This window comes from Musa acuminata, chromosome BXJ3-1 (genome assembly GCF_036884655.1).
Source record: "Musa acuminata AAA Group cultivar baxijiao chromosome BXJ3-1, Cavendish_Baxijiao_AAA, whole genome shotgun sequence".
Classification (NCBI taxonomy): domain Eukaryota; kingdom Viridiplantae; phylum Streptophyta; class Magnoliopsida; order Zingiberales; family Musaceae; genus Musa; species Musa acuminata.
Genome location: NC_088349.1, coordinates 2,433,223 through 2,454,115, shown reverse-complemented (window position 1 = coordinate 2,454,115; position 20,893 = coordinate 2,433,223). Strand labels below are relative to the sequence as shown.

General features: G+C 38.3%; 2 protein-coding genes and 1 long non-coding RNA gene across 6 annotated transcripts; 2 read left to right on the top strand and 1 right to left on the bottom strand.

The window, feature by feature from the left end:
- Positions 1–643: 643 nt before the first annotated feature.
- On the bottom strand, positions 644–5,322 carry LOC135629498 (uncharacterized). The gene is made up of 4 exons (XR_010493249.1): positions 4,807–5,322; positions 2,668–3,015; positions 1,557–2,232; positions 644–1,329 (listed from the first exon to the last, which is right to left on the bottom strand). It is a non-coding gene; the product is annotated as an uncharacterized LOC135629498 (long non-coding RNA).
- A 545-nt stretch (positions 5,323–5,867) lies between these two features.
- Positions 5,868–16,578, top strand: LOC135629702 (lipase-like). 4 transcript variants are annotated; one of them, XR_010493309.1, is made up of 12 exons: positions 5,869–6,033; positions 6,163–6,232; positions 9,069–9,148; positions 9,419–9,484; positions 9,627–9,674; positions 9,769–9,836; positions 11,274–11,346; positions 11,433–11,594; positions 15,070–15,264; positions 15,630–15,718; positions 15,809–16,187; positions 16,331–16,578. XR_010493309.1 is itself a non-coding variant. In XM_065137495.1 (11 exons), exons 2-11 carry the CDS (start codon positions 6,166–6,168, stop codon positions 16,020–16,022), a joined length of 1,062 nt encoding a protein of 353 aa, XP_064993567.1. In that variant the 5' UTR covers positions 5,869–6,033; positions 6,163–6,165; the 3' UTR covers positions 16,023–16,214. The 4 variants fall into 4 exon arrangements, 3 of the variants coding, with proteins under 3 accessions (XP_064993568.1, XP_064993567.1, XP_064993569.1); XM_065137495.1 differs by lacking the exon at positions 16,331–16,578 and having other exon boundaries at positions 15,809–16,214; XM_065137496.1 differs by lacking the exon at positions 16,331–16,578 and having other exon boundaries at positions 5,868–6,232; positions 15,809–16,214.
- Positions 16,579–19,485: 2,907 nt separating this feature from the next.
- On the top strand, positions 19,486–20,691 carry LOC135628311 (pollen-specific leucine-rich repeat extensin-like protein 4). The gene has a single exon (XM_065134918.1). It carries the CDS (start codon positions 19,486–19,488, stop codon positions 20,689–20,691), a length of 1,206 nt encoding a protein of 401 aa, XP_064990990.1.
- Positions 20,692–20,893: the final 202 nt, after the last annotated feature.

Here is a 20,893-nt window from a genome sequence, read left to right as displayed (position 1 = left end):
TACCAGTCAACCAAGATATCACATAAATGCATGAGCACAATTCTCTCGTACCAACCTTTCTTCAAGTCTTTCTAATTGCTAGGTCAACACAAAGTATACTAGTCAACCAATCTCATATATAGTGTATAAGCTCAGTTCTGTATCCAGCATCTTATTTCCCATCAAGTGCTTAATGCTACCCAATTGGTAGGTCAAAAAGTGTTGCGGTCCACATGAAATAGGAGACAAATACCTATCCAATCTAATCTACCTTAAGTTATTTTCCAACAATAAACAATTGCTTCTTATCATAACAAAACTCTAACTATTTAGGGCCAACTAAGTCATTTAACTCCTTAAAAAGTCATTACTTCTTACCAAAATAATCTATAATTAGAATCGAAATCTAAACTAGAGTTGATTGATTAAAATTGGAATTACATTAAAACAGCTAATCCCATTAACAGTACTGGTTCATGAATTCAGGAACTGGAATCAAAATCCCACACACCAATTGGGTTGTGCGTTATTATTGATATTAAAGCAAGTGGCTTAGTCTCTGGATCGTGAACGCACATGTCAAAGCATTAGAATTCAAGCATCCATGCCTAGTGCTCGTTAAACATTGAATAGTCAAAGACTACAACATTGAGTAATACTTACCTAAAAGAGCGGTGATGGGGTCATCCTTCATTTATTTTAGATCAGGATTCAGTCAACTTCCAAGTTGGCGCAGCCCACGTTTTTACAACGTTAACAACGCATCCTGCCACTGTAGATAGCATGCAGCAATTAGTGCTGCGGGCCTTGACTAGCGTTTGGCCTTGTCAAGTCCACAGACTAAGATAAAGAAATCAAGAAATAAGCTAGATGATGGCGATATTCTAACTGCTCAATCATAGAGTATTGGGAGTTTAAAGCTGGAAAGCTACCACTTGTGTTCATGACTCTATAATTCTTGGAACCTCACCTTAGTTCTTCTTACCTCTCTCTCTCTCTCTCTCTCTCTCTCTCTCTCTCTGCCTTCTCCTATGGGGAAAATTTGCTGTGGAGCAGCAGATGATGATGATGGAAATGGTGGGATAGACATGATGGGCTTCCTTGTTGCAGTCATCATTGCGTTAGTGCTGATACTCATCTGCAGCCAACCACCCCGTCGACGCGCGATGGTCACCGTTTGCCCCAGTCGCTGCTACTGAGGGATTGCAGCAGCTTTCAACCTTGATGTTCCAAGTATGTTGTGTGATGTTTCGATCTGCTGTGTCACATAGAGATCATTCAACATAACTGTTACTATTATGTTTGATATCGTAATCGTATCCATGACTTTGGCAGATCTTTCAGTAGTATCTGCAGATAAGATGATAAACCAAGAAACCATCTTTAGTTGTCTGATAATTCTATTTATAGAAATCTTATATGAATGATAAACCTCATGTTCATCAAATTAAGAAAATGATCATTTCTATTTTGCTAAGCAGAGTTTGATTGGATAGAATTTCCAACGAGAATCATGTTAATACTTAATGCTACTCAGAGATCAGTAATAACAAGAAAACGAGAGAGCGGCTACATACCAAATTAAGAGAATGACTTTGCAATCTTTGGGACTCAATTAGCAAGTAGCAACCAAAATTGGAGGACCATTGTTGAAGCATGCATTAAGTTCCCTGCATCTGTATCCCAAGCCCAATCAGTTGACTTTCGTGCCTTTCTTTTTTCCTTTCTCTTCCTTGAAGAATCAGCTGCTCCCTGCTCCTGTCTGCTTGTTCTTACATTTTTTTTCTGCTGCAGTCCTCTTCAACCAGTGGTGCGGAAGATCTTAATTCTCTACATGTCATATCATTCTCTATCTTTTCTTCTTTTTATCTGCATTTCTTCGACTTCATAAGGGCGGGCCTTGGTACAACGATGAGGTTATGCCCTTACGGCCCGAAAGACAAGCCTCTTTAAACATTTAAAGGGAAGGCTGCATACGTTGATCCTCGTAGAACCCACATTGGAGGGAGCCTCATGCGCTGGATGCCCCTTTATTTCCTTTGCTTCATCTACAGTGATTTCATCAGAAATCTGCAGATCACTTGTCTCTACCTCGGCCACTTCTTTGTTCTTTTTTCTTCTCTTTCTCTCTTCATCACCACCCTCTTTAATAATGCCTTGGCAGCAAATGCAGATTCTGCTTCCTCAGCAATCCTCTTACTGGAAAGATAATCCTCCCTGTCCATCAGCTGACTACTCTGTGGCTTCTTCAATCTGTTGACCAAGAACCACATCAGTTTAAATAAGTAGACAGACAAAAAGCAATTACTGCATCAACTGGAAGTCAACTCTTAATCTGTCTGAGGAATGTGTGGCAGAAAGATGGTGGAGAGGAAAGCTTAGTCATGGGAAAAGACCTTGGCATAAAAGGCAAAATATCCTGCCACAAGTTTCCATTATTCTTGACATCTCAAATTAAACCAAAATGTCAAAGCAGAAAGCTGATATATGGGATTATAAATATAGTTCTATCTGAGGAATTTGTTCTTCCTTGTTTTATCAAGCACTTGAACTTGAGAGGTTCTTATGATGCTTCTCTATGAAGTAACATTTATCAGTAAGTACAAAAACAGGAATTCAATACAAGGTTTGAAACACATAGGGAGTAAAGCTTCCAAAGAGTCACCAATAGTAAGATCAAATTCATACCTTTGCAGGAGTAACGAGAGAACCTGCACCTTTCCATCTATCATAAGCCTCAATTTTGGCACGCCTTTTGAAAATATCGAATAGTCCATTTTGCTCTTGGTTTTCCTTTTGATTCTTTATATTTGTTTCTCCATAACTAAGGCCATAGAAACATCAAACTTGTATGACAGAAAAGAAGAGTCAATATTCCAGAAGTGACAGGATAACTCATCTATTTGATAGACATTTGGTGAAGAGTACTAAGTGCCAGCGTGCAATTTGGCCTTCAAAGTTTTTCTTTGAGATCAGAACCAAAAGTGTTGTTCTCATGTTGCAGTGCCAGATGTGGAGACATCTCATTGATCTTCTCTGCATAATCTCAACCATTTTAGCAAATCAAGTTCAATTAGACTTTGAATGTAACGAAAAATAAAGTTAAGTACAACTGATGCAGGCCTTCTCTTGGCAACCAAAAAATTCAATCCAGCCACCGACCAAGACAAAAACAACAAATCATTCCAAGTCAAGAATTATTAACATACGAATGACCATAAAGAACACACATTAATTTCACTTAACCAGAAAATAGCATAATGTAGGACAAACATTAAAATGTCAAAATGCCAAAAAATTATATAAAAGAAGAGATTAAAAACAGAGATTTGTTACTATAAGTTTAGAACAAATCACATCAATAGTTATAGAGAATTTCTCGGAATTGTGAAGTAGATAATTAATGCATCAATTCCTGCATGACAATGACACCATACTCTATATAAAGCTCATCGGCCAGATTTTGTACGCACTTTTTTTTACAGTTCATAACATTAGTTGAAGTTTAATAGTCATCCTCTATGTTCACAGCAAGTCTCTGTCTCTGTCTGTCTGTCTCTCTCTCCCACCCTCCCCTTGTTATTTGTCATTATCTCATGATGGTGGTACACTTGACGACACAATTCCTGCACCTAACATGTTGAAATTACATTCCATCCAACCCATCAACAAGCACAAGCAAACATACCACAGAGAAACGAAGGGAAGGAAAAAAAGAAGAGGTAAGCTGAGACAGAATAATGGCAAAACATACGGTTATATCTGTGAAATAAAGGATATATTAAATGTTGAACTAGCTATTCAATTGCATTTGTCAAATATCATTATTGTTACAAGGTTTGCCATCCTTCATCAGTACAACTACAAGTATATCAGAGAAGGATAGTACATCAGATCAGAAAAAAGGCGAACAAATAGTAGCCCTTAACCTCTAAGAAAATAAATGTCATTATACAAAAAGGAGGTGTCATGAGATTTGTGAGTAAAAAAAAATTTCATAGGCATTTCCTTCAACCAAAGTTTTTACTATTTCTTTATGTTAATTACACTTCACCACATGATGAAATTAGAGAGGCATTGATAGTACAAAAGAGTTGAAGCACTCTCTTTGAAATACAAGTGGATACATTTTGAGTCTTTTGTATTACATATATAATAATTTCTAGTTGCATTGCCTCATCCCAAACCCTAGTTTACAAAGTAGAATTCTATTTGTTATAATCCTGAGGTAGGGGATGGCAGTCTCAGATTGGATATCCTTCAAGATTATATGATCTAGATTGTTGAATCATTAGAATCTGAAAACATTAAATTTAAGGGTATTAGCGATACCAAAGATAAAAGGTTGAAAGGTTAAGACACACAAGGCCAAATATCAAATAAACATAGTTAGAAACATATATACAACACCTTAGAATCATCATGCTGATTTTAAGTCCTAATTTGCAAAACTTTGGTATTCCTAATCGCCTATCGTCATCTCCCATGACACATTTTTAATGTCTTAATCTCATCAACATTATTCAATTTTATTGATACAAACCAAGACAAGCAAAATCCATATCAGAATTTCCTACTCTAGTCTGCGATTCATTATGAAAAGCATTAACAAAAAAGATACCCGCTAAGACCTGATCGGAACTCATGCGGTCATTCCATTTAAACCTTTTGATGCAAGAAAAAGGGACAAAAAATCCATGAACTATAAAACGAAATATACCATGGAAAAGAAGTACGATCACATATGTAAACGCGACAAAAAAATATTTAACTTGGGAGTTCCTGAACATAAGAGCCACAATAAGCTACATATGATAAGTGCAATACCTGCATAGAAAAATCAGGTTGATCACCTTTGAGGCTAACTGACTTCTTAAACTCCTGTCATAGTTCCTGAAAACAGGAATTACAGAAACTGTGCAAGAAATCAAAAACCAATTCATAGCATATCATCAGAGCGATTCAAAGAGTAAGTTGACTATTCCATCACGACCAGAGCAAAGAATAGGTCTCAACCATGTTAACTATGTCGAGCTTTCCTTAGGATTTCAAGCAGCTACAGCACATATTACATGCTCAACGTCACGCTCTTAATAACCCAATAAAAAGTAAAACGAAAGGCCGGTCCGGTCCCTCACAGCATCAAATGGAGCAACAAACGCCTAAAAGCAATCCCAAAAGGGGTTCTGCAACAAGGTCCGACGGTGAAGCCTTTCGATCTGAGAGTGAAACAGTCCGGAAGGATCTGGTTCAAGCTCGAAACAATCGAGGATTAGGGTTTCAAGGATGCAGCGTTTGTTGCCCGCTCGCCCGATCGCCCGATCGCAGCAGCAACGATGGAGGTGCCGAAGAGAACAAGCAGTTACTCGTGAGGTTTTCGAGGGGGTTATAAATCAACGAGTGGGGGGCTCCAACCGTTGATACATGTGCTAAAGAAATCTCGACCGTAGGTTCCTTTCCATGATGAACGATTCGATCATGGTTTCATTTATTCCACTAAAATTCATCTAATTTATTACATTTAATTTTATTTCCATGTATATTTCTTAGAATTTTTAGATAATTATATACTTAAGTTGTGGTTCGCTATAATATCATGATTCATAATTTTATTGTAATTAATGAAGGTGATAGAATGTCCATATACAATAAATGCTTCCATGATATGGTGTCCTTCTAAGGAAGGGCTCTGATAAATCATGTCTAATTGTTCTCTACCTATTGATTCCCTCTATTACAATTCATAATATTTATACTTTCCTTTTGGGATCGCACTTATATCTACTAAGCAGGTCATTAAAACGTCAATTATACGCTAACAAAGGAAACCGGTCTCGGCCCAATGGGCCGTCCAACGAGCCAACATATCATCTCACGTACTGTGGAGAGAGTTGGAGGTCACGGTGATGCTTCCACGCAGGCGACGACAAATCCCGAGAGGAAGCCCTTTGAGATCCCCTCTTTTCTCTACATCCGCTCTTCCTCCTTTCTTTGCTGTGTCTTTCGAGCGATTCGAGGATTCCGTTGCCTGAAAACGAACTCGGTCGGGCGAAGGTAACCCTCCCCGCGCACTGATCTCAGTTTGAGATAGTACGAGTAGAGCAATACATGCGAACGGTACGTGGGAATTTCTCGTGCTTATACTCGAGTGGTATCTCGCTATTTGGATGATGTTTCTGGTAGGCAATGGATCGGTCGCGTTTGCTGGCGGTATTGGTTTTGGTCTGCGTGATGTCGGCTTGTCGAGGGAGAGGTAATCGCTTCGTCTTGACCTAATTGGCTAGGCGTTATTTGCTGAGTGGGTATACAGGGTGGAAGAGTGATTGTTTTTTATGAGATACCGTATTGCATTATTCGACTTATGATGGAATCGTCTGAGGAGAAGTGGCGAGGGGAACGTATTATGTTGGTGGAACTGAATAGATGAACTGACATTTTCCTATAGTGCTAAAACAATAACTAAAATATGAAAAATGAAATAAAAAAAATCTCCGCCATAATCAAGATTCTCCAATTAAGATGCCTTATCCTGTATCGCTAAAAAAAAAAATTGACAAAAAAATTTCAAAATTATTGCTTGCTTAAATGTGTTATATGATTTAATTAGTTTCTTATAAGTATAAAAAGGTATTTACTATTTTGAAAGGTACCTTTCTTATTATTTCTTTTTTCTTACTAATAAATTTATCTTGTAATATAAGCTACCTCTGACCTTGACAATAACTGATTGTGTTATGTTGTTCTTATTGGCTTCTGGTGATATTTTTTCAGTCAGACAGTCATATATATATATATATATATATATATATATATATATATATATATAATAATAATAATAATAATAATAATAATAATAATTTTATGTCTATCTATTCTTAGATAATTGAAGATCAATGATCATCTATTTGAAGATATCATGGTTGCATGCTTTGATTTGATTAGTTGATTTGGCACCTCTTTATGATGTTAATTTTTCTACAAAACAGAAGCACTAGTGGTCACCAAATTTATTATTAATGCCATCGACACCAGGTCATATCTCTTTTTTAACTTAACCTGTCACTCAATACTCATACTGTTGCATATTAATGATGAGATTCAATAGCGATGGGTTTTCTGGACTCATTGATCTACAGTTAAAGGATTACATATTTGAATAGTTTTTAAGTAAAACTTTCATTTATGTCTAATTTTTTATTCTAGGCATGTGAATCAGATTTTGCAGATGGTCTAGTTTGTAGGTGTACAATTCAAAGTTTGCAATACCAAATGATGTAGGACCATGCAAGACTGCATGGTGTACCATCATTATATGAAATTACAAACCTTCATAAAATTCTTTATTAATTGAGGCCCAAAGTGGTTGGATGATTTTCCCAAAATGGAATAGAGTAGTGTTGTATGTTTGTCAAATTAAAGTTACAAACAAGCAAAGGTTTTAGTTTTGATTGGCTCAGCATGGTTCAGCCAGTATTTATCAGTCTGATCGTCAACCTGGATGCAGACCGCTTAAAATCACACAGTCCATTTTGTTATTTAACACTGTTTGCTTTTTTTCTCTCTCTTTTGAATGCCCCATTGCCAATGTGCTAGGGCTCACAACTCCTTGCGAGCATCTCCTATTAATAACCTGTCATGCGGGCACGCCTGCTTCGCATCAGCGACCTCATGTCTGCTTCATCTCCTCCTCCTTCCTCTTCTTCATTCTTCTTTTACTTCTTTCTCCCCTCCAAATCATTACCATCATATGTTCCAAGTATATGCTGGAATGGACCGGACCTGTACCAGTATAGCTATGGACTGGCTCAGGTCCAATGCCTGAAATTGGAAACCTTGCAAACAAGTCTGAAATTTCTGAGGCTACTTATTTGGCTTGTTTAGCTAGATTTGATGCTGTATTTTAGAGTTTTTGATACCTTACTGTGAAATGTTTTGCTTAAAGTTGTCTCTAGGGATTTTGGGTGCATTTGTTGATACAAAATAACGCAGGTTTAAAAAGTTTAGATTGTGAGAGCACCTAGAAAATATTAAATATCTAGGTTTAGGTTGTTAAGGCCCTAAATAGATATAAGACAACTAGTAAAAAGATATTGCATGTCTACTCAGATTCAGTTATGTGCTAGAGACATGCACTGTCTAGTGTTTCAAGAGAATGACATAAATGGCAAGCTTATAAGTCAGTGCTTAGTTTATTTCTCAGTTAATTAATTATGATTGTAAATTTAAATTTACATATAGATAATTGCATATACCATGGAAGGAATTGGAGTGTGTCAAGACCGTATGGCCTTGGGTAGACCCTACTCTGGTTTAGTTTGCTGGATAAACTTGCTTCCTTTTTCTTTTTTTTGACACACTATTTCTTGTTTGCTTTCTTCTTGTCTCATGAATCTAAGCTGATGAGTCTCGATGTTTGTCATTTGAGAAGGCAAATTGTTGACATCAAGATATTTTGGTGATGGTGGCAAATATAAAGATAACCTATGGATTTTTTTTAATAAGTCATGAATTTACTATTCTTATTATTATGAAACTGGAGTGTTCCAGTGATGGTTTGTAAACTTCGTTGGATTTTCTGCTTTCTGTCTTTGCTTTGTGATTACTTTCTTATTTACTTCCATGTTATCGTTTTTCTAAATACCTTGATTCTTCAATTTTCATACGTGCTTGGCTCCTTAGTGCAAGCAATCTTTTTTTCTAGAACTGCATTTTACCTACTTAGGCTTCCGTAAGTGGTTAAATTCACTGCTTAATAGCTGCTTCTTCTCTTATATCCAATATTATACATGAGAACAAGGTTAGATGGGGTACTTATTCTTTGACATTCAGATTCTCTTCGTCCAATCTGCATTAGATTTACAGCTGAAGCACCAATGACCGTTTTTCTGTCAAGCTAAATCTTTAAAATTAGAAGTTCACTATTAACCTGGTGCTGTTACACTTGAGATGCATTTACTTGTTGTAACACAAATTACTGAATATTATATTTTTGTATACTGTTTGTCCTTCTTTTTGAGTGATGTAACATTTTGCATGTCAGTTACTGCAGCTGAGACATCTTTTTGACTGTTGTTTTTTTGTGATTACAGAACTTAGGATTGGTAGCGAGGACAATAGTCATGTGTATAACCATACTCTTGCCAAGATACTTGTTGAATATGCGTCTGCTGTAAGTTTGTTCAACAATACTTCTTTAATGAGTAATATTGCTCTTTGTGATAAATAATACTTGTTAGCTTAGAAGATCATCGTGGTCCGATGGCTTGGCCATAAAGAACTAAAGTTTTGGGTCATGCTGTTGATGTGGCTTTTCTTGTTTAACTTGAGTTGTTCATTATCTTGTTCGGTGAAGTTTTTTATTTCCAATTTTGTTGATGTTATGTTTAATCACATTTTTCTTATGCCCTTTTTGACCTTCAGATGTAAATGATTCCTGCAGGTGTCTATGTCAGATCTAACTGCATTATTTAGCTGGACTTGCTCTAGATGTACCGATTTGACAGAGGTTTGTAATTCGTTTTTTTCTTTACCTTGTTTTATTTGTTTAATTGGATTAGGTATGTATCGATAGCACGAAAAGGCAGCATTTGAAGTTTTTATATGATTTTTACATGGGTAGTTGTAGAAACTAAGGTGTATTCAAACAGGGTTTTGAGGTCGTAGAGCTGATTGTTGATGTTAAGAACTGTTTACAGGTGCGTTCTAATTTTTGTTTCTGTTACTCCAGTGCATAGATAATCTCTTTGTTTCATGTGTCTAATTATACATATAACTGAATTATGTACACAGTCATTTGTTGGTGTTGCTCATGATCTTAATGCTATTGTAGTCGCATTCAGAGGAACTCAAGAGAACAGGTACTAATGTTGCTATCATAATTGCAAGATGGTTTAGACCAAAAATGGATGAATTTGTTAGGTACCTCTGTAAGTTGGCATTCTTGTTATAGAATTGATACAAACTCTGGCAAGACATATGTAGAGTGACTTTCTAGTTATGTATACCTAGTTAAGGATCTCCACTGTTATTTCTGTTTTCTTTATCTGATTGTAGAAAAATTATACTGCTACACTTGAATACGGAAATGATCTTGCTCTAAGATACATCATGAGGCAAGTGCCAAAATTGATAAAGGCCTATAATCGTGAGATGCGCTATGTTTTTTAATATCTTAATTAAATCATTAAACTGTAATATGGACAAAGCTTAGATGGAGAATCTTTTTGGTTTTCTTGTCCAAATTCCTGATATTTGGTTTTTCATATACTAGTAATGTGTATCATGTTTCAGAGATTTTTTTTATGGTTATTGATGAGAATAGAGTAGTGTGGTAGTGCAAAAGCACACTAATTTTATATGTCCTCTATCATCAGTCTAGGACAACATGCTAATGCAAAGAGATAACTAATTAAATGAAAACTAAAGTGAAAAAGCAAGGGGGTAGAAACATGGATTGGAAGAAGATGACTAGCATTTGGAGGAAGCACCTGTCACAGTGAGTAAAATTACAAGACCATAAGACCTATAGAAACATTATTTCTTCATTTTATAATTCATGATGTTAATTTAATACATGTATAAGCCTTGTAAATCTTTGCTTATACTGGTAAAGTATGGTTCTGAATACCGTACCATACTAGTATCTAGATCATTTGTTGGTACGGTACATACTAAGCTATACCAAGCATACCGATACATGATACAGTAAGGTGTATTGATGTACCGCCTATATCGGTCCTCTATGTGTCTGGTGCGTACTGCTCGTACCGAGCGGTATGGTACAGTATTGCAAACCATGAGGTAAAGTATTCAACTACTACTTAAATTGGGTAGGATAAGGACTTTATTTGATCTTCTAACAGTTTAAATTCATCCAAATTTCTAAAGCTAATATCTTATTTTATTATTAAATATAAAGCATTTGATAATATAGAATTCATCCTAACAAACCCAACATTCAGTAATAAATAAAAACTTAAAAAAAAATTAAACACAAACAAACTAAAAACATAACTTCCCCTAGGTTGGGATGCATTAGTTATTGATAGTTACCTATTGTAACTTTTTGAGACTATCTATTGATAATATAGAACTTATCCTAACAAATCCAACATCCACTAATCCAAACACACAAACTAAACACTTGAGTTCTCCTAGGTTGGGATCCATTAGTTTTTTATAGTTATCTATTGAAACTTTTAGAGACTATCTGAGCATTGTTGAAAGGTAATTGAGTTTGTGTTATTTTCCTTCTCTGTTCCTTGAGTTTTAATAGAATTGCTCTTTTTTTATAGTCTTCGTAATTGGATTCAAGACCTCTTCTGGAAGCAGCTAGATCTGAACTACCCAGACATGCCTGGTGCCATGGTAGGTAACGCTAGTTAAGAATTTGGAAGTGTCTACTTGGAAATGCACACTGATTTTTCTTTATACTCTTCCTTATGTGACTAAAGGTGCACCATGGTTTTTATTCTGCTTATCATAATACAACACTACGCCCTGGGATCATTAGTGCTGTTCAAAAGGCTAGGGAGTTATATGGAGACATTCCCGTCATGGTTACAGGGCATTCAATGGGAGGGGCTATGGCTTCCTTTTGTGCACTTGATCTTACTGTAAGTATCACATCATTACTTTTCTTTTATGATTTTACATGCAAGTTCTTTTATGGCATACTTCTTTTGGATTTAGACTATTCTTATATTCAATTCTAATGTGGATATAGGTTGTTCTATATTCAGTACTAGATTTGCTCCTATGTGAATTGCTTTTAGATTTCATAAGCATACGTGGTCTTCCATTGTTTCTTAGGATTTCATTTTACATGGTTTTTCATCTTTGTAGAATGATGAAACTTGATTGTAGAGATGTGATCTTCAATCAAATCAAATTTCGATTTCATCCATCTTTTTCTTCATTACCTTTATTTTTCTTTTTCTTCTGCTCGAGTAATCTAGGAAAGAAAAATAGAAACACAGGAGATGTTGCCGTGTGACAACTTATAATTTTTTCAAAAGCTCCATCTGAAATACTAAATCTATTTTAAAGAAAAAAAATTTCAGATCGAGTTTGAAATATGTCAGTTATAGTTGAATGCAAGTTCATCATCAATCCAAACAAATTTGGGTTGATGCTTAATCATTATTTTTTCCATGTCAAGTGTAGAATCAGAAAGGGTCTCTTTTCAATCATATGGTCCTCATCAAGTGCCATCACATCTGAGTAGAAAGTCAAGTGGTTAACATCCCATGATGAAAATTCCATTGTTCACTGCCTCCGGTTTCTTAGTCCCACTCATGCATGGCTATTGGGAAAGAAACGATGAAAAAAGAGAGAAAAGAAAGAAGGGAAAAATGAAACAAAACAAAGGAAAATAAAGAAAGACAAAAAAGAAAGAAAAAGAATGCATAAACCATGGTTTTAAGTTTTTGGTACTGGACCCATACCAGTTCTTGGCTGGACTGATATGGGTCCAGTATGCACCAACCACACCATTACACGGTTTATCTCAGCAGGGGTCTGATACCCCCCTTTTTAAGGGTTTCAGATGTCTGAAAACCATAAGAACTCTATTTTATTGATATCTCATAGATTCATACCTAATAAAGTCAACATTCATATAATTTAACTGGTTCAAATCTACAAAATAACATATACATTGAAACAAGTAACATATAGGAATCAATAATGGAATCTAAGAATACATTGTAATATGGAAATAAGTTAAAGAGTCATAGAATCAATTGTGCATAATAAATGATTGTACATAAACTTAGTCCTACCACCAAAATGAATGTCATGGTCCCATGGTGAGGGATCAGGGTCCTCGATGTAATAATATTGAAGATCAATGCGGTACAACTCTGTGATCCAAATATGAAACGGCTTCCATGACATCTTTTACTAGCATATACTGTGCTACTGATGTAGCAGTCGTTTTCATCATCATGAATCAGCCATGGTGGGAGGCTCCTCATGCAAGGACTGTGATAAATATAACTGTAGAAGACGTAGTACACTGGAGCTATGATTCTCAACAGTATATTGTTGTTATGTTCTGTAAGATGTATAGAACTTCGAAAATTATGATTAACTATCATCATGCATCAGTTCGCCAGAAGATTCAAGATAATAGGAATGCTAGGAATACAAGGAACTACTGTTTGACTAAGTATCATGTAAGCTCCTTTTCCTTGTTACAATAACTGGATGCATGGGCCTATTATGTGTTATTATGAGCCTTAAAGGGGAACAAGAGCTTAAAAGAGCCTCTTTTTAGCTGTATAGAACTTTAAAGGGGACAAGAAGGGGAACATGCCGAGGATGGGCCTGTTCTGCGAGCAGATTGCCCATTGGGGCAGTCCACATCACAGTTCACTGACAAACTGATACATATCATTCGTTACGTATATAGTCAGCTTAAAATCATCTCATTCGGTATGTATGTAGAACCTTGCTCTAAACAATATTTCTATTACTAGAACATCATCTAACTGGAATTGTCTTTGGTTCAATACCATTGAGAATCTGGATCGTGGTCATCTTCCTAAAATGAAAAATCTCCTAAGTGTGGGCCTCAATTCTTCATTTTCAGACATATCCCATGTGTGCATCTGGGATCAAAATTTTATTTTAGAAAAATCCATTAAGTGTGGGATCAATTTCTTCAAATTTGAAAATCTTCCAAGTTTGGAGCTAAATTCCCCATATTCCCAAGTTTGCGGCCAAAATTCTTATTCTTGTAAATCTCTTTATTCTAGGGTTAAATTCGTCATTCTTGGAAAACTCTCATACTTTTTGTTAGATTATCCAATTTTGAAAATATCTCATTGTTGGAGCTGACTAACCCTTTTTTTTTAAATCTTCAAAGTTTGGGGTTAAATTCCCTAATTGCAAAATCTGTCAAATGTGAGGTTAATTTCCCTATTATTGAAAATATTTAAGTTTGAGATCAAATTATTATTCTTAAAATTCTTTCAAGTTTGTCGTCAAATTCCTCATTCTTAAAAATCTCCCATGTGAGTTGTCAAACTTATCATTCTCGAAAATATCTCAAGTCTGAAGCTAAATTTTTGGTGCTTGAAATTCTCTCAAGTATGGGGCTAAATTCTCCATTCTTGAAAATCTTCCATTAATTCAAAATTTTTCACTTTTGACTATCTCCCAAGCTTGAATTCAAATATCCCATATGTAGAAGTTCCAAGATGATTCAAGTGAAAGAATGCATTAAAGGATGAAGTCAAAGTTGACACAACCCCTTAATATTTGCATACATGGTTGGCACTAATTCTGAACATTTCAAAGAAGAAGCAACCATTTTCTTATGATACCAAATATTTATGTCGATGTACATTGGAGGTATAAAGTCTTCAATCTATATATAACAAATCACATTCAAGTATTCAACAGAGTAAATTTGCATGGGTCATACATAAATAAACACATGCGCATCATAAGTCTTGTAGAGGGACAAACTTATGATCCTATAAACATTTACCAAACTGGGCTTGTTCAACTGCAAGTGTTGTTGAAGTTGTTACACTCTTCACCAGCTCTGTTGCGGAAGGCATTTTCCAGACTATTGTGGAGGATGCACTTTTTTCCTCTTTTCCCTGTAACCATAGCAAGGCATCCATGATATTGTCTTTTCATGGTATGGAATTTGAGCTTCTAGTTCAGAAAGAGCACACAGAGTTAATTGTTTTACACTCAGAAGTAACTGGACCCATCTTGTCATTTTCTTAATTCTAGTTATATAGATGAATTTAAAAATAATCTATTTCTGAATCTTGCCCATTGCAGTATTGCTACCATATTTTCTGAAGCATATTATTTGGTCCTCCTTCCTTATTTTTCTCTTCATGGATGTATTGTCCTTGTGTTCCCGGATCTATACTTGTTTTGCTAGAGCATTTTTTATTCCATTATTCTCTTAAAATTTATTCTTTATAATTTCCAAGGATTGGTGTCATTCATAAACAAGCATATTTTAGGTTTTGCGAGGATTGCATTTTTGGCAGCGCAACTTATGTTTCATTTTTTATCATAATCTTGTAAATGAGTTTCTTTAAAGGTGTGTGTTCTTTTTAGGTCAATCACAGAATACAGAATGTTCAACTTATGACATTTGGACAACCTAGGGTTGGCAATGCTGTTTTTGCTTCATATTTCAGCAATCATTTGCCACATGCAGTTCGAGTTACCAATGAGCATGATATTGTGCCACATCTACCACCATATTACTCTTACTTTCCCAAGAAGACATACCATCACTTTCCAACAGAGGTAAATGATTCGAGTTAAAATTACCTTTTTTTGCCATAGATGTTGATGTAGACAATATTTGATATGCATTTCAATTGATGTTCAGTTTTGAACTAAATTGGGACTGAGCCTTATCTGATCGGCTGCACTAATTATTAAACCAAGGATATTATTTTGCACCCCATAATTGGATATCTGTCTTCTTGAATCCATCATGATAGACTCTTCATTTTAGAGATAAGCATACAACTTCATACTTCCATTTACTGTTCATTTCATCTTCCAATTGTTACTACCTGGGTGCTTCTTCTACCAATTGCTTTGAAACTGACATTTCATCTTTGCAATATCTATACTTTTGTTGCCCCTTTTATGAATGTTTACAGGTATGGATCCATAACTTTGGATTAGATAGTCTTGTGTATATTACTGAGAAGATATGTGATGGTTCTGGTGAAGACCCTTCGTGTAGCAGGTCAGGTTTCAACAGTGCCACTATTTTGATTTAGTTTGACTTCTTCGTTATGTTAAAAGCTCTTAATTGTCTGTTATCGGCCATCAAAAGGTCTGTAAGTGGGAACAGTGTAGCAGATCATCTGGAGTACTTCGGGATTGATATGCAGGCAGATACTTGGGGCTCCTGTGGAATCGTGTTCAACGAAAATATGGTGCAGTATCAAGTAGATCTTGCAGGAAACATTGTCTTATCGAAGTGGCCAACTGTTTCATCAACTCCACAACAAATTATAGAAGCAGATAAAGGTCGGAGTGCTTCTTAGCATCCCCAGCCACCACCACCAAAATAAGGAAAACAGAAGGAAGAATGGGGAACTACATGTACATAGTTCTTATGGTTTACAAGATTAGCCAGCATTGCCAAAGCTGTATCTATACATTCACGAGGAATAAATCCTAGCATCATTAATATGTTTACCAATTCTAAGGTATTGCAAAATAAACTCATTTCTTCACTTGGTTATATGAATTTATATGTGCTGAAAAGTGCTAGTTATCTATCAAACGTGCACAAATTGTCTAATGTCTTTCTGAATTGCCTGTAGATTTAACATTTTATTGTTGTAATCAGGTGCATAATTTCATGGGAGGAAGTCAGGTTGTCTGTCTGTATTGACAAGACCCGGTTGGAAGTAATGAATCCCAAAGGTTCCATGATTCCTCCATCTAATGCTTACTTAATCCGCTTGTAGTTTGTTATATTTAATATTTTAGTTTTTATAATTTAAAAAATTATATTGACATCTCTATAGTATGAAAGTGAAATAAACATCGTCGATTTTATGAATGATAAAAAGATAATTTTAATATTTTAATTGATGATGATGGGTGATAACATCATTGAGGGTCATAAATGATTGTTGTTGATGAGGAAAGCAACAAAAAGAGGTGGTGGCTGCTTTGTATTTATGTCGATGCAATTATCGAGCGATTCTTTTGTCGTTATATATCTACGTCGGCATTAACGTAATTGTAGAGCGATGAAAGGGTCGTCGAATGTCAAGTGACGATTCTCGATATTTACACGGATGGTCCTTTCATCACTTAATATCTACATCAGCGTCGATATAGATGTAAAGTGGTTCTCATTTCTCATCGCTATTCTCATCCACAATAATCACTCGTAGTCTCTAACAACGTCATCATTCGTCATCATCAATTGAAATATTAAAATTATCTTTTTGAACTTTATTTTCATATTTTTGTTGATAAAATTGATGATGTTAGGTTAAAAGGACTTAGATATTTCACTTTAATAACTAAATGTATCTAACTACAGAGGATAATATATAATTAGTTCATATATACATCATTATTCTTTAAGTAAAAATGTTATTTTCATGATTCTAACCTTAATGAATCCAAGTCAAAGAAAATGTTATTTTCATGATTCTGACCTTAATGAATCCAAGTCAAATTTCTTTTTGCAGGGGTTGGTTCCAAGTGATATTAATACAATAGGGTTTAATGTCAATAAGCAAAAATCTGTATTGTGTGTTAATTTTCATCTAGAAGCCAAATAAAATTCTGTCATAATTCATGATAAAACCCTTGAGTCTTGGAAAATATGAGTAAATCTCAAATTTTAATTTTTTTATGAATACTTAAAATAGCCCAAAGACCTTTACTCAGTAAAAAAATGGTGTTGCCTTGGTGAAAAATATAAGAACAAACATAAAACTAAAATATAATATGAAAACACAATTGGCAAAAATGAAGGGAAACAGTTGAGGAATGAAGAAGACCATCTGTTTGGGTAGAGATGAAAAATTGAGAGGACAACTAAAACCTTAAAAATAGGGTACAAATTAGAAGAAAAGAATTAAATATCCCACTTTTGCCTAACAAGCATGTTCCTTTTTCCTATCAAATTATTGCATCTTATCATGCCATGGTCAACCTTTTGATCTACTTCTCTTTGGATAGAGATGAAAGATTGAGAGAACCCTAAAAAATAGTGTAAAAGTAGCATAAAAATAGAAGGAAGAAAAAACAATAAAATAATATCAAGCCCTTTGTTTTCTTCCTACTACTCTTCCCTAAACAAGCATTCTATTTTTTGAATTAAATTATGGTATTTATTTCTTTTCCAAATATAGTAAAAACAGGTGCTTTTTCCGTTATTCACCCATTTCTTTTGTGTTCCCCCATTGATTTTTGCTAATTGTAGACAAATAGATGCTTAACTGTACAAAAGAAACAAAGATAGCCGAAGGAGAAGAAGCCAACCATATTAACTACCATGAAACCAGGAGAGCCACACACTCTCTCCACCCCCGACGCTAATCACCCAAATAACACTCCTTCCTCCTCCTTCCTTCATCCTTCACCTTGCCGTCCCGGAAGCCTCTCCCCGGGTGGTTGGTGAGGCCTGACATGAGAACTTTCGGCCCACCATCCCCTTTCCCCTTCGTTCTCCTCCTCCTCCTCCTCTCTTCCGCGGCCGATGGCGTCGGGGACTTTATCCACTTCCTCGGTACTCCGTCGATCTTGCAGCCCAACAGAACCATCATCCACACACTATCCTTTCCCTTTGTCCCCATCGTCAACGACACCATACCACCACCGGAGGCGTTTATCCCACCCATTGTGAGTGACTCCTTTCCCTCCTTCGGCGTTGGTGACATCCCCGAGGCAGAGGATGCCTCCACCCCTACTAGCTTCAGCAAAGCCACCGTCCGGCAGCCGTCGATGAGTGATGCCGCCACCAATGCGAAGCCGTTGTCGAACATCGGCACAATCAGCAATCCCCAGCAGTCGATTAATGCGGCCACCACCGATGTGAAGCCTCTGTCGAACGCTGGCACAACTAGCAACCCCCAGCCGGCGACGAATGCGGCCACCACCATTGCGAAGCCTCTGTCGAACGCTGGCACAACTAGCAACCCCCAGCCGGCGACGAATGCGGCCACCACCATTGCGAAGCCTCTGTCGAACGCTGGCACAACTAGCAACCCCCAGCCGGCGACGAATGCGGCCACCACCAATGCGAAGCCTCTGTCGAACGCTGGCACAACTAGCAACCCCCAGCCGGCGACGAATGCGGCCACCACCAATGCGAAGCCTCTGTCGAACGCCGGCACAACTAGCAACCCCCAGCCGGCGACGAATGCGGCCACCACCAATGCGAAGCCTCTGTCGAACGCCGGCACAACTAGCAACCCCCAGCCGGAGACGAATGCGGCCACCACCAATGCGAAGCCTCTGTCGGACATCAGCCCAACCAACAGCAACTCCCAGCCGTCGGCAAATGCGGTCACCACCGATGAGAAGCCTCTGTCGAACATCGGCACAATCAGCAGCGACTCCAAGCTGTCGACGGATGCGGCCACCCCAAGTGCGAAGCCTCTGTCGGACATCAGCACAACCAACAGCAACTCCCAGCCGTCGGCAAATGCGGTCACCACCGATGAGAAGCCTCTGTCGAACATCGGCACAATCAGCAGCGACTCCAAGCTGTCGACGGATGCGGCCACCCCAAGTGCGAAACCTCTGTCGAACATCGGCACAATCAGTAGCGACTCCAAGCCGTCAGCGAATAAGGCCACCAATGCGAAGCCTCTGGCGAACATCGGCACAATCAGCAACCCCAAGTCGTCGATGGATGCGGCCACCGCCAACGCGAAGCCGATGTCGAACATCGACAAAAGCGGCGAACCCAAGCTGTCGACCAATGCGAAGTTGCTGTCGACGAATGCCGCCACAAACCCGAAGCCGATGTCGACCATGTCGCCAGTCCCGTCCATCATCGCGGACAATGGCGAAATCAGCAACCCTTTGCTCAAACGCGCCCACACTGCCATCCATGCCTGGAAGCGAGCCATCGTCTCGGATCCCAACAACTTCACCGGCAACTGGGTCGGCAATGACGTGTGCTCCTACAACGGCATCGTCTGCGCTCCCTCGCTCGGCGACCCCTCCCAGGACGCGGTGGCAGGCCTCGACTTCAATGGCGCCGACCTCGCCGGCCACTTCCCCGTCGAGCTCGGCCTCTTGCACGAGATCTCCCTCATCCACGTCAACTCGAACCGATTCCAGGGGCAGATTCCGGGGAACCTCTCCAACCTGCAGCTGCTCGAGGAGCTCGACCTGAGTAACAACGGCTTCGTCGGGCCGTTCCCCATGGAGGTGCTCCAGCTGCCCAAGCTCCGCTACCTCGACCTCCGCTTCAACAACTTCGAGGGGCCATTGCCGCCCGAGCTCTTCGACAAGGATCTTGACGCCCTGTTCTTGAACGACAACCGGTTCAACACCACCTTGCCGGAAAACCTGGGCAACTCCAAGGTCTCCGTCATGGTTCTGACCAACAACAACTTCGAAGGCCGCATCCCCAGGAGCGTCGCACAGATGAATGCAACCCTGAACGAGATCATCATCAGCAGCAACCATTTTAGCGGCTGCTTACCGCTCGAGTTCGCGTCGTTGGGCAACGTCACGGTGTTGGATCTGAGCTCCAACTCATTCGCTGGGGTCTTGCCCAAGAGCATGATCAAAGGGTTGCAGAACGTGGAGCTGCTCAACATCGCCGGCAATATGCTGACCGGCGTGGTGCCGGAGAGCATCTGCGAGTTGAAGCACCTCATCAACTTCACGTACTCCTCCAACTACTTCAAGGGAGACGCATTAAGTTGCCCCACGGCGTGGAGTTCGGATGTGGTGTTCGATGGCCAAGTCAATTGCATTGCAGGACGGAAAGGACAGAGGGCAGCAGAGGACTGCGCTGCCGTGGTGAATCATCCGGTGAATTGCGGCGGTGGGAATGTGAAGTCGCCACCATCTCCAGCTCCCATCTTCTCGCCACCGCCGGCGCCACTCACGACACCGTCCCCGCCGCCACCAGCCACGGCGGCGGTGCCATCACCGTCGAGTCTCCCACCAGTTGGTGGGTTCGAGTATGCATCTCCACCTCCCCCCATCTTCAAAGGCTACTAGTTTGGCTTCAATGACCCGAAATGGTTTATGATCTCTATCTTGACTGCTGTCTTTGCACGGGGAGGAAGGGAACAAATGTATACGCTAAAATGACCATTTAATGTTTCTCAAGAACTCAAGTCTCAGAATCACATGTTTTCGACTTTACCCAATTGGGTTGGATGAGTTAACTCAGAATTTATTGCCTATATATATATATATA

Bases quoted from the DNA above. Each gene is read 5' to 3' on its own strand.
- LOC135628311 (XM_065134918.1), top strand. From the start codon at position 19,486: ATGTCGCCAGTCCCGTCCATCATCGCGGACAATGGCGAAATCAGCAAC.
- LOC135629702 (XM_065137496.1), top strand. From the start codon at position 6,166: ATGGATCGGTCGCGTTTGCTGGCGGTATTGGTTTTGGTCTGCGTGATG. The intron at 6,233-9,068 runs GTAATCGCTTCG...TTGTGATTACAG, and splicing joins GTCGGCTTGTCGAGGGAGAG to AACTTAGGATTGGTAGCGAG. The intron at 9,675-9,768 runs GTGCGTTCTAAT...TTATGTACACAG, and splicing joins ATGTTAAGAACTGTTTACAG to TCATTTGTTGGTGTTGCTCA.